This window comes from Salmo trutta, chromosome 4 (genome assembly GCF_901001165.1).
Source record: "Salmo trutta chromosome 4, fSalTru1.1, whole genome shotgun sequence".
NCBI lineage: Eukaryota > Metazoa > Chordata > Actinopteri > Salmoniformes > Salmonidae > Salmo > Salmo trutta.
The window spans coordinates 51,925,844-51,940,367 of NC_042960.1; the positions used below are offsets into that span (position 1 = coordinate 51,925,844).

Here is a 14,524-nt window from a genome sequence, read left to right on the forward strand (position 1 = left end):
CCTGGAACTGTGTGTATGACCAGTGTGTGTGAACATGGGGCTACTGCCTGTGTGTGTGTCACAGTGAGATCCCAGTGGAAGTGAGTGATAGAGCAGTGCCTGGAGAGGGGAGGTGATCAGTGATGATTGACAGGCTCTAGCTCTGCCCTTATTGGCTGGTGGTCTTTCTGGGAGACTCTAGCTCTCTGCCAGCATGATTTCACTTAGCTATTAATGTTAACTCAATCCAGCAACTTCTAGCTCTCTGCCTCTCCATCTCTCTCCTATTACCCAGCTAATACACCCGCCAGGCAGCTCTTAGTACCTGGCTTTAGCTCCACTGCAGTAGCTGCCTCTCCAACTGTCTCCCTATTTCTATATACAGCCCTGAGATGCTGATCCATATGCACTGGATTACTCAGGCAGACAACCTTCAGATCAGAGGAGCCACAGTTATTGATACACTAATGGATTGAAATGCATTCATGGAGCGCCTCCAAGTGCTTTACATGGGAATTCAGAGAACTCCAGGATGTATCCATAGAATTCTACTGGGAATAGTGCCTGTCACATACTGCATCTACTTCACATGATAAGGGAGGGAGCAGTAACATCCGGTTGGGTATAGTACATGTAGGCCCAACTGTATGTATCACAGGTTGGTAGCACCTTAATTGGGGAGAACGGGCTCGTGGTAATGAGTGGAATGGTATCAAATACATCAAACACATGGTTTCCATGTGTTCCAAGACACTCTCCTCTACCCTTTGACCCCATGGAGTGTTTTGTTCCCCCATCTGTGGCTGAGAGCCCTGGAAGAATTAAAGGATGGGACTTCAGACCCACCCCATCCACCCTGACTTCCTCCCTCCCTCGCTGAGTGTGTTGGCCACAGTGAGGGCTCCTTCTGCTGGGCAGCCTGCTCCAGAAATGTTTCATAAAACACACCTTTGGAAGCAGCAAACCGAGAGAAGACATTGTTTCTGTAGCCATATTTTTCCATCAAGCTTGTGAGCGAATGTTGGGTGCTCTACAGGGTTCCACAGCAGTGTTTCCCAACTCCAGTCCAGTTCCCCCAACAGCACACGTTTTTGTTGTAGCCCGGAACATACATACCTCATTCAACTCATTTAGGGCTTGATGATTTGTTGGCAATTTGGGACCAATACATTTTCAAACTACGAGGATCTACCCTACTATTTTGAGTGGCTCTGAAATTGTGGTTCCTTGCAGTTAGGGAATGTGTTGGATGACAGTTTAGAACAGCATAAGCTTGGCAGTAGTCATCATAAAGCATGTAGTACTGGTGATTTAGAAATTGTTTCCCTTCCAGACAAAATGGAACCGTGCATTTAACCCTAACAGAAGTGGAATATCAGCCGTTCATTGAGTTCTGCATTACACAAAGGTTGAAAAGGACAAAGGACTGCATGTGAAGTACAGTACCAATCAATAGTTTGGACACACCTACTCATTCAAGGGTTTTTCTTTATTTGAAGACATCAAAACTATGAAATAACACATGTGGAATCATGGAGTAACCAAAAAAGTGTTAAACAAATCAAAATATATTTTAGATTCTTCAAAGTAGCCAACTTTGTCTTCATGACAGCTTTGCACACTCTTGGCATTCTCTCAACCAGCTTCACATGGAATGCTTTTCCAACCATCTTGAAGGAGTTCCCACATATGCTGAGGACTTGTTGTCAGCTTTTCCTTCACTCTGTGATCCAACTCATCCCAAAACATCTCTATTGGGTTGATGTCGGGTGATTGTGGAGGCCAGGTCATCTGATGCAGCACTCCATCACTCTTCTTCTTTGTCAAATAGCCCTTACACAGCCTAGAGGTGTGTTGGGTCATTGTTCTGTTGAAAAACAAATGATAGTCCCACTAAGCGCAACCCAGAAGGGATGGCGTATCATTGTAGAATGCTGCTGGTAGCCATGCTGGTTAAGTGTGCCTTGAATTCTAAATAAATCACTGACAGTGTCACCAGAAAAGCACCCCCACACCTTCACCTCCATGCTTAACGGTGGGAACCACACATGCGGAGATCATCCGCTCACCTACTCTGCGTCTCACAAAGACACAGGATTTGAACCAAAATTCTCATATTTGGACTCATCATACCAAAGGACAGATTTCCACCGGTCTAGTGTCAATTGCTCGTGTTTCTTGGCCCAAGCAAGTCTCTTCTTCTTATTGGTGTCCTTTAGTAGTGTTTTTTTGTTGTTGCAGCAATTTGACAATGAAGGCCTGATTCACACAGTCTCCTATGAACAGTTGTTGTTGAGATGTCTGTTTCTTGAACTCTGTGAAGCATTTATTTGGGCTGCAAATTCTGAGGCTGGTAACTCTAATGAACGTATCCTCTGCAGCAGATGTAACTCTGGGTTTTCCTTTCCTGTGGTGGTCCTTATGAGAGCCAGTTTCATCATAGCGCTTGATGGATTTTGCGACTGCACTTGAAGAAATTTTCAAAGTTCTTGACATTTTCCTCATTGACTGACCTTCATGTCTTAAAGCAATGATGGACTGTCATTTCTCTTTCCTTATTTGAGCTGTTCTTGCCATGATATGGACTTGGTATTTTACCAAATAGGGCTATCCTCTGTATACCACACCTACCTTGTCACAACACAACTGATTGGCTCAAACGTTTTTTAGAAGGAAAGAAATTCCACATATTAACTTTTAACAAAGCCCACCGGTTAATTGAAATGCATTCCAGGTGACTACCTCATGAAGCTGGTTGAGAGAATGCCAAGAGTGTGCAAAGTTGTCATCAAGGCATAGGGTGGCTACTTTAAATAATCTCAAATATAACATATTTTGATTTGTTTAACACTTTTATGGTTACTACATGATTCCATATGTGCTATGTCATAGTTTTGATGTCTTCACTATTACTCTACAATGTAGAAAATAGTAAAAATAAATAAAAACCCTTGAATGAGTAGATATGTCCAAACTTTTGACTGGTACTGTATGTAGCGACAATTGTAAAGCAAAGGCTTTGGGATAAAACGGAGGACATATGGTAAAACATTTCAGAGTAGGAGGTGTATAGACATTACAAGGAAAAACTCTGCATTATATGCAAGTGCATAGATACAATTGTATCAAAATGTAACTAAGGGCATATCACAAACAACATACTGTAAGTCTGGTTCTGGAAATCTGAATTCAGGAACATTGACTACTATTGACTAATGTTGTCTTTCGGATTATTACTTTATAAAGCTTCATAATCATTACTGTTTAAAGGAACGTTGATGGATCCCAACTGCCGCTACTGTATTGGGGCACTAGGGGGAGCTAATTGGATCGCTTGGACCCTGCTTCAACACAATGGACAGATAGACATGTCTACTTAGTACTCCTGCCCAGACATCTCTCATCAGGAACATCCATCCAACTACAGGGTTAATGGTAATGAACACTCATTAGACCATTTCAATCAAGAATGGAAACATCAACAGGTGGCTTCACTATTGGGTAAATAAACAGTGTTTGTCAGTCTGTCTGGGTCTGTCCTTCTGCCTGTCTGTCTGCAGCTGGGACTGATGTCACTCATGGTACTCTGAGAACCCTGCTGCTGCAACTGCACCACCCAAGAAACAGTCAGTCAGAGAGGAGGGAAGGAAAAAGAAAGGGGAAATACAGAGGGATGGAGAGAATAAGGAAGTGGGGAAAGGAGGCATGCAGACAGGGGATTGTGAAGAGGAATTATGTACTTACCATACATGTAAGGAAAGGAGGAGAGTTATAGAAACAGCAGAGGGAGGGAGGACAATGTAGCCATGCCCAAGCAGTCAAACCACATGCTGTTAAAAATAATCAGACTTTACAACCACAAACAACCTATGTTAGTCACACATTTATACACATATTCCCTCTAGAATAGCATACAGTTTATACAATGCACATGCATAGACTTGAACTGACAAATACAGCAATTGTGTCTAGGCTATCAGTTCTACAGCGCAGTAAAGTGCTGGATTTGAGTCAGAATTGTTATGTGTTACTTAGTGAAATGAAGTTATTCTTGGACATGTGCACATTTGTCACAGATTCCCTACTCTGTAATCAGCCCCTGTAATGTCCATGTATTCTCCCATAGAGAGAGCGAGAGAGAAGGGGAATTGGGAAAGCTGTAGGAACGCTATAGGAAAGTTTGGGGGAGGAGATAGACTCTAGAGGTAACCCCTCTCCCTCCGTCATACACTCCACTCCACCCCCTCCCCCTTCCGACCTTATTTGCTCACTCCTACCATCGCTAACGCTCACTCTCATATTCAGTCGCGGCGGAGCTCAGGTCGGAATAACGGTGGGGGCGAATGATGCTGGGAATGATGCCTGCGGTTGGAGCCGTGGGAGTCGGGCTGTTCTTCGCTCTACTTGTCTTCCTCATGCCCGGTGGCATGTCAGACATAGCGACTCTGGTGCAGGACCCGGTCCGACCCGAATCGTCCCTGCTGAAGCCAAAAGTCATGATCGCCATTCTGGCTCGCAACGCGGCGCACAGCCTGCCGCACTACCTGGGCTGCATCGACAGGCTAGACTACCCGAAGGAGCGGATCGCTATATGGTGAGAAACGCAACTAACTTTCTAATAACTTTCTTTTGGCCAAATTGTCTTCAATACAGCACCACGTGACGTATAGATCCGCGCACCCGCTACTATTCCGGATTTGCACTTTATTAGGCTACAAAGAAGTACACACATAGAAGTAGCCCAACATAAAGCTGTTATTGTTTTCGGGTAGTATAATAAGAACCTCATGTCCACGTAAATAACAGAGATGCTGCTGTCAGCGTGAACGAGACCTGTTGCCGCGTTTTACAACGCGCTCTCCTCGCGTGTCTCCCGGGATCCTAATTGCATGTTAGGATAAGATGAAAGGGTAGAGCATGTTAATGATGGTGCTATTTTTCTTTACGCACACACTGCGGAAATCAGGGGTCCTAAAACAGCTTCCGGGGACGGGGGGCCCTACATTTTCCATAGGCAGTTAAAGTTTAAGGATCATGATTGCAGTAATAAGGCCTGGCCAACAGGCAGCCTGCCTGGAGATGCGAGAGAGTACGTAGACACCAGACACTGAGCGCCTCTGACAGCGGCACAGAAGGTGGGAGCTCAGCTAACACACTAAGGAAGTCATGCGTAAAGTGCAGTGGAGAGAATCACAGGAGAAATGGAGCGATCTGGATGACTAGTCTACAGGGATGAAACAAGTCAGTACAGAAGCATGTGGAGACTGCCCAGATACATCTTCTGTTTCACATGTCATCGATACTTTTCGAGAGACTTGATATTTTATTAATGCATTTTCTCTGTTTCTCCCAGAATTGCTGTCATGCCCTGTGGGATGCTTTTGTATTTTGTGTTCCGCTAATCCTTTCAAACGGTTGCTTTTGTTTGCAGCTTTATGTCTTTCTGCTTCTCAATGAGACCATGCACCACCCAACACACACACACACACACACACACACACACACACACACACACACACACACACACACACTAGGTCTAGACCCACTAGGACCCTTCCGCAAGAGTAAACGGCCAAATCACTGAGCCAACATGTTTACGTGGAGCCCTTTAACTAACAAAGAAGGGGCCTAGACCCATCAATCCCACTTGTGGCATCCAGCACACAGTCACACACTGGATAGAGACAGTAGAATCAGACACTATGGAGTCTGTGGTTCTGTTTGGAGCAGGGCTCTGCTCAGTTGAGCCTGAAATGTTGTCTTATGCATCTGCCCCAGATTTAATCCTATAGAGGCATTTTGATTTTCCACAGGAAAGTAAAAGTTCGGATTCAGTACTTTTTACTGATAGTGTACTGTACCTGACTTATAAACATCCACAGTGTAGTTCATCCGACTTTACATCTACCATGACCTCATAAAGCAGATTCTCTCATATTACCACTGTACACCCTCTTTTCTACCTCTCTCTTTATCTCTCTTCTCCCCTCCGTAGCCTTCCTGAGAGTCAAAACAGTTTGAGTTTGACTCAGCACTAAGCAAAGTAATTTAGGGAGGGATGAAAAGTCCCAGCGTAGCCTGAGGGTGGAACCAGCTGTGGAACATCATGTCCACATAGCACAGCCAGATGTATAGAAGCAGCAGACCATATACCAGGGTTCCCCAACTGGCGGCTCGCGGGCTGAATTTGGCCAGAGGGTGGTTTGATTTGGTCCCCCAAGTCTTCTGAGCAAAAATGTTCATTGTTGGACACAAAAGACTGTAAAAACACCAGGAAATCAGCTCCAAGTGATTTTAATTTTGGAAATCTGTTCCCAAGAATTCTAACGCATAGTAGAGAGACACGTGATCATATACAAATGTAAGCAAGGTTTGAAATGATTATGTTTTAGTCAAATATCATATCTGTTTGGGCTTCTTGCAGTCAATTTGCAGTCTAGCGGCTGAATGTAGTTGATGATCCCTGCTGTATAGGACCGGTCTGCTGCTGCACTCTACTGTCTGTCTGGAAGCTTCCTCTGAGTCAGAACCGATAAGGTCTCAGTACAGCTCTGCAAGCTCTCAATACTGACTGCCAATGAGAAGTGTTTGGCATAGAGACATTTATTGGGTGGCTGAGCAGCCTACAGTAGAAGTTCAGTGTTGATAATGACTATACCATAAAGAAGAGTTTTGTAAGTATGACAATCTGCCAGCGCTAGACTAGAAAATGAGTCATAATGTTTCTCCCAAGCTTGCCTCAAATCTCACTGTTTCTAGGTGGTGTATTTCACTTGGTTCTTATATAAGAGAGGAAAATCCATGCTCACTGTTGCTGTGATCATTGAATTGTTTTGTAATGAGCCAACAGCCTCCTCCCATCCTTCTATGACAGTATTGGAAACGTCATACAACACACAACAAATGTCAAATGTTGTCATTCCGTTTTACAAACTAGTGGAACCAGGTCCCCATGAGAATGTGTTTTCAAATGTTGAAATACATATGCATTGTATAAACAGCTGTAGTTATACAACTTCTATAAAGAGAGAGGTAGTGAAAAGCAACAGATGTGGTAGAATTACGGTTTGTGGCCAGCAGATTAAATTCTGCTGGCCACAGACCTGGTGCCAGTGGCTGATTAATGTGTGTGCGTGCTGGCATGTGTGTGTGTGTTTGTTCTGGGGCTGAAGGGTAGAGCTTGGACACTGCTCATCTTTCAATTCCCCCTGCTCTCCCCTGGGACAAGGAGGCTGTCACTGTTCAAGTGAAGAAAAAAAGTGTGTGTGCGTTTGTGTGTGTATTTAGGGGCATATGCAAGTTTCTTCTCTGTGATGGCTGGAGGAAGAGCAGTCTGCGTGTATGATAGAGAAAGAGTGGTTGGGATAACACTCTCCCCATAGAAGGCTTCAGTAGTCTGAAAATCAAATGGAGGTATCTGAGTCTGACAGAGAAGACTAAGAGAGAGGTGAGAGAGTCTCTCACTGTGCTGTGAAAGAATGCAGGGAATTAGGGGGCAAAGGGAGACGGGACGGAGGCAGGCTGGTCGGTAGGCTTGTGTTGAGAATTACCCTGTGGCACTGAGCAGGTTAGTGAGTGAAGCCACATTCCAGCCATGCTCAAACAGTGTACCCTCCTCTCTCTCCCCCCACCTCCTTCCCCTGCCCTCAGGACAACACTAAGCTGGCCGCAGGCTAACGATTGGACATGGGCCAGAACCCAGGCTCGTGATTGGTTGATAGAATGTGACTCAGCCCTGTGATTGGTCTCCAGAGGTCACGACCCTGTGTTGTGACTGGAGTAGAAGGTTGAGCTCATCATTGGGGCAGTGTTCAGGAGTAACTCCGTAGCCTGGAGCTGAGTCTGTGGGCTGTTTATGGGAAGTGCTTTTCCAGGTGGTGAAAGTGAACTGAAGAGAGATGATTTGTTGCTGTGTTTCGACTGTGACAACAGAATCTGTTCTCTGAACTTTGTGTGAAATAGCCTAATAAATAGATTCCATTGTCGTTTCTATACTCTCCATATTACATCTTTGATGATGATAATGTGATGCACAAACCACGAAATCTGAACCACAACAGAAAATTCTGAACCACAACCATAATTTTTCAATGATACTGTATATGACTGAGAACACCATCTAAACCATGTGTGCCTCAGCTATTATTACAAGCATCGTCAAGGACTCCAGTCACCCGAGCCACAGACTGTTCACTCTGTTACCATCTGGTCCTGGACCAAAAGGCTCTGAGAGAGCTTCTACCACCAGGCCATCAGACTGCTGATAAGCTAAACCTAGCTGTCTCCCTGCACTTTAGAGACTATTTACACCAGATAACCAATACATTATTACCGTAGAAATTATTTGTACTGACTACCCACACATCCAACCCTTACACACACACACACACACACACACACACACTCTAAGAGCTCACATACACTCACACACAAAGTCAACTCTGCTGTTCTAATATATACTATTGATTCCACTGCCCACATTATATTTGTAAATCCAGTCCATTATTACTATGCTCACTACCTCTTCTATTACTTCTAATACTTGCTATTATTGATTTTTGATGAATGTGCTGCATTGTTGTGCTAGCTAGCACATACGCATTTCACGGGACCTTTTATACCTGCTGTAAACTGTGTGACAAATATGTTTGATTAGATGTATATAATGTCGCCATCACAGAGAAATTCCAGTGGTTGCCAACAACATTCTAAACTTTAAAGGAAATGATGAGAGATGTGTCTGTATCTTATAGCTCTCACTGTCAGTGTTGATGGTGTGTTACTGCTGCAGATCTGCTCTTTACGAGGCTGGGATCTCCAGCTCTATTCCATATGTCCCAGTCCCATCCTTTGGTGGGGAGATAGGTAGCAGATCCACCTGTTACCAGGTGGATGTTCTTCAGAAGTTGAATGTTTTCAAAGAGTATAATGCCATTATAGTAAAAGATAAACCAGGAGCGTTTTTGAAGTGCTGCCTGCTCCAACATGACCCTTGCTTCCAAAAATCTCCCTTTCTACCGGATAACAATATTGGATCCAGCATTCCAACCACCAACTATTTCCCAATGGATGTCTTTTTAATCATGTCAGGAGGGGAGCCTTTGACATTTTTGGTGGTATTTGTTTCAAAGAAAGGACAAGAGAAGATTTTGTGGGATTTGAAGCAGCCAATTTGGGCCCAGATTTCTCTCTCTCTTTCTCGTTTTCCTTCTCTTGGTCTCTCTCTTTCTCTTCGTGGATTAGATCATATCGCTGGCACATGGCTGGTATGTGAGTGTGTGTTTGATTATCCTTAGTGCTCTGGCCCAGTTTCAGTCTGTTGGGGTCTGCATGTGGTGGTGGTGCGGTGTGTATCTGTGTATTTCTACTAGCCTTGGGCCAGACTTGTGCTTAGTGAAGGCAGTAACTCAGTGACACAGGAACTCCATCACTCATACAACAGAGACAGTACCACCTCCTAACTCACACAACAGAACACACACTTGATTCATTCAACACGTACCATTTTCACATGAGGAGTGTTAATACTCAGCCAGTGGTTTCTTCATAAAACCTGATCAGAGATGAGACTATGCCCAGACCTGTGTCTGCCAGCAGAGAGAACAGCTCCATGTCCCCTGCCAGGAGTTGTGGCTATACTCAGAACAGCCCTGGCCATGTGTCAGTGTCATCGAATCCCCAGAGGAGAACTGAAACATATTACACCTAGATCCTCACATAGATCCTCACATAGATCCTCACATAGATCCTCACATAGATAGGCCTGTTGGCATGAAAGTGATTGTCTCTTGACCAGTAGTTCCAAAGGTGGAGTTGGATAAAATTGTGAATTCTTCTCCCTGCTGCCCATCTATTCCAGCACATACTAGCCGGCCAACAATGGATCTGGCTAATGCTGAAACAGACTGGCATCCAGACAGGCAAAGCATTCCATTTCTCTTCAGAAAGACAGGAAAAGACTGAGAGAGAAAGAGAGGTGGGGAGGTGTGTTTTAGTTTAAGTGTTTTAAGGGGTGTTTTGTGTGTGTGTGTGTGTGTGTGTGTGAGAGAGGGAGGGAGAGGGAGGTGGGGAAGCTGTGTGTAAACTGTTTTGAGGGATGTTACAAATTATTTATTCAGCAGCGGCCGGAAGGACTTCATGTTGTCACAGAGGAACTATAATTTTAGCCAAGTCAGTCTGTCTGTGTGTGTCATCACCCTGGCTTAACCACAGAGACACACTGTGCTACCTCTGTTCACGTTCTCTTACTCTCTTTCCCTCCCTTTCTCATTTTCCCTTACAAACTAAATTATTGCGATTGTATGTTTTTCTATTACTTTGCATTTATCTAGACATCACCGAGTAGGAAATATTTGTTTTGCTGTCTGTGTATTTCATGTGAGTGAAAATGACGTGTGAATTTGAACGGGATTTGCAGGTAGCATAGTGGTTAAGAGCATTGCTGGTTAGAATCCCTGAGCCGACTAGTTGAAAAATCTGTCAATGTGCTCTTGAGCAAGGCACTTAACCCTAGTTCCTCCTGTAAGACACTGTATAAGAGCTTCTGCTAAATGACTAACATTTATATTTTTGTTAAGGACGTATGTGGGGTAGGACAGAGGGCAAGAACACAGAGATTTTCTGACTGATTATATTTGGAAGTTGTGTGGCCTGATTGAGAGTGTGTATGGATAAGTCATGGTAGGTCATGGTGTGGGAGGATGAGGTAAGATGGGGTGTTATATAGGCTCTTTTCTCAATCACCCCCTCACCCTCCCTCCCTGACAGGCCAGCATGTATTGCTGCAGCCACGTCAGCCTGGGGGAAGGGGAGTTACTGCAGAATGCACACACACACATACAGTTGAAGTCGGAAGTTTACATACACCTTAGCCAAATACATTTAAATTCAGTTTTTCACAATTCCTGACATTTAATCCTAGTAAAAATGTCCTGTCTTAGGTCAGTTAGGATCACCACTTTATTTTAAGAATGTGAAATGTCAGAATAATAGTAGAGAGAATGATTTATTTCATCTTTTCTTTCTTTCATCACATTCCCAGTGGGTCAGAAGTTTACATACACTCAATTCATCTTTGGTAGCATTGTCTTTAAATTGTTTAACTTGGGTCAAACGTTTCGGGTAGCCTTCCACAAGCTTCCCACAATAAGTTGGTTGAATTTTGGGCCATTCCTCCTGACAGAGCTGGCGTAACTGAGTCAGGTTTGTAGGGCTCCTTGCTCGCACACGCTTTTTCAGTTCTGCCCACACATTTTCTATGGGATTGAGGTCAGGGCTTTGTGATGGCCACTCCAATATCTTGACTTTGTTGTCCATAAGCCATTTTGCCACAACTTTGGAAGTATGCTTGGGGTCATTGTCCATTTGGAAGACCCATTTGCGACCAAGCTTTAACTTCCTGACTGATGTCTTGAGATGTTGCTTCAATATGCTTCAATATATCCACATCATTTTCTTTCCTCATGATGCCATCTATTTTGTGAAGTGCACCACCACAACATGATGCTGCCACCCCTGTGCTTCACGGCTGGGATGGTGTTCTTTGGCTTGCAAGCCTCCCCCTTTTCCCTCCAAACATAACGATGGTCATAATGGCCAAACAGTTCTATTTTTGTTTCATCAGACCAGAGGACATTTCTCCAAGAATTATGATCTTTGTCCCCATGTGCAAACCGTAGTCTGGCTTTTTTATGGTGATTTTGGAGCAGTGGCTTCTCCCTTGCTGAGCAGCCTTTCAGTTTTTTTTTTTTTTCTTAATTTAACTAGGCAAGTCAGTTAAGAACAAATTCTTATTTTCAATGACGGCCTAGGAACAGTGGGTTAACTGCCTTGTTCAGGGGCAGAACGACAGATTTTTACCTTGTCAGCTCGGGGATTCGATCTTGCAACCTTTCGGTTACTAGTCCAACACTCTTACCACAACACTCTAACCTGCCGCCCCAGGTCATGTTGATATAAGACTTGTTTTACTGTGGATATAGATACTTTTGTACCTGTTTCCTCCAGCATCTTCACAAGATCCTTTGCTGTTGTTCTGGGATTGATTTGCACTTTTCGCACCAAAGTACGTTCATCTCTAGGAGACAGAACGCGTCTCCTTCCTGAGCGGTATAACGGCTGCGTGGTCCCATGGTGTTTATACTTGCGTACTATTGCTTGTACATATGAACGTGTTACCTTCAGGCATTTTGGAAATTGCTCCCAAGGATGAACCAGACTTGTATAGTTTTCTTTCTGAGGTCTTGGCTGATTTCTTTTGATTTTCCGATGATGTCAAGCAAAGAGGCACTGAGTTTGAAGGTAGGCCTTGAAATACATCCACAGGTACACCTCCAATTGACTCAAATTATGTCAATTAGCCTATCAGAAGCTTCTCAAGCCATGACATAATTTTCTGGAATTTTCCAAGCTGTTTAAAGGCACAGTCAACTTAGTGTATGTAAACATCTGACCCACTGGAATTGTGATACAGTGAATTATAAGTGAAATAATCTGTCTGTAAACAATTGTTGGAAAAATTACTTGTGTCATGCACAAGGTAGATGTCCTAACCGACTTGCCAAAACTATCGTTTGTTAACAAGAAATTTGTGGAGTGGTTGAAAAACGAATTTTAATGACTCCAACCTAAGTGTATGTAAACTTCCGACTTCAACTGTAGGTAAAGTGATTTAAGTCTGTTAACACTAGCTACGGGAAAAGGGCATATCCAATGCAGATACGATGGAAGGATTTTAGGCCTCGTAACTTTCACTTGAGTGTTTGTTCAGTGTTTTTGGGCCAGGTGTAACCCTTCCGTCCCCTGCACCCTTCCATTGATCTTTCTCAATGTCAGCTCATCACACCCCCTCCTCGCTGATGAAAGGCACAGCCAGGCCAGGTGGGACTGATAGATCGAGGAGAGAGGGATAGAGAGAGAAAGAGATGGTAAGAGTGTGTAGGTGAAACCTAATAGCATGTGGTGTCCAGATGAGGATCATAAAGAGAGAAAGTAGAGCTGTAGCGCTCCAGGGCTGAAAATAATAAGCCAGAGAGTTACTGTAAACCTCAAAGAGGGCAGAGCGGAGGAACAAAGTGACGGATGAGTGAAAAGAGGGAGGGAGGAAGACTGGATGAGTGTCCAGTCCAACCCCCCAGAGCCTGGATTGTCAAACACCTTCAAAATGAGCTGAAATTCTAACACGCGCTCTCACACATACAGAACACAAACACACATGAACAGAAGTGCTAAAACACACGTTATGATGCTATGTGCACTTATGAGTGTACAAAAAAAAAAAAGATATACAGTATCCCACAAGCACATTTTTCCGTTCACACATCATTGGCATTGAATTTCAGGCTTGGCTGCAGTGAGTGTGAGTGTGGTTAGGGGGATGTGGGGATGACCAGGGACTCAAGCTGCTGCTCTGTACCCTCCTTGGCTGATTCAGCCCTGGGGAGAGGAAATTGAGAAGCCTGGAAAGGATAGATCCTGCCGGAAACAGGACATGCATGTGTGGAATAGGAGATGGAATGATGAAGATTCACCTAAATAAATGAAAGAAGAGACACAAAGGTGAAAGATAGAAAACCCAGCCTGTGTGCCTGCCTGTCCTCTGCCTGTACAGGCCCATAGAATCCACACACTGTGTGCCTGCCTGTCCTCTGCCTGTACAGGCCCATAGAATCCACACACACGCACACACACCATACATCACACACACACACACCAACTGTTATCTTACATAAGGCAAAATGAGATGCCGCTTCCGTAATAGAAAATATCATAGTGTACCTCTAATACAGAGCTGTGTGTTATGGCTGAAAGGGGCTGATCTAGTGAAGAATGACGTACAGTCAGAAACCTTCAACTGCTAAATGCTTGAATAGGCTCCTTCTGGAATTGTGGGCAGATTAGGAAAAGGTTAGCATTTTAGTGGGGAATGTGGAAACCTAACCATATTGTCATCTGTTTGTTTTGTCTGTGTTCTAATGAGCATGGTGAGACATTTACTAAATAGGTTTTCGTTAGTATGAGATACAATCCATCTAACATATTTGTCTCTGTGACCTCACTGACTTGTATAAGGATGGCAAGGGCACAAAGGAATGAGATGCTAACGCATGCTCCTGCACACACACACGCACACACACACGTATCTTCATACAGAACGTATGGAGATTCTTCTGTTTCTGAGCTTCTCACAGATCCACCCCATTCAAATCCTAGCCCAGAGCTCATTTGAAAATGACAGGTACCAACACATTTATTTCCCCCAGCAATATGGAATTTCATGGTTGAAAAAGACATGTCAAAGAGTGTGCACATCCATTCATTACCTCCACTAAAGGTGGTTTTACCCAGTGACAAAGACAGAGACCAGCTGTCAGAAGCGGGACTCATCCTTTACCGCACGTGCCAAGCTCATTCCACAGAGAGCCAAGTGTCTGCGGGTTTTCACTCCTCTTGTACTTGATTGATGAATTAAGGTCACTGATTAGCAAATAACTCCCCTCACTTGGTTGTCTAGGTCTTAAAGTTTGACACCCCTGCTTTACAGTTT

General features: G+C 44.0%; 1 protein-coding gene across 1 annotated transcript in view; it reads left to right on the forward strand.

Moving 5' to 3' along the window:
* Positions 1 to 4,278: 4,278 nt before the first annotated feature.
* Positions 4,279 to 14,524, forward strand: part of LOC115192568 (procollagen galactosyltransferase 2) — a 28,800-nt gene continuing 18,554 nt past the window's right edge. The window contains exon 1 of the mRNA XM_029751220.1: positions 4,279 to 4,573. Coding sequence (XP_029607080.1) covers positions 4,323 to 4,573 — 251 coding nt within the window. The 5' untranslated portion in view covers positions 4,279 to 4,322. The remainder of the gene's footprint in view (positions 4,574 to 14,524) is intronic.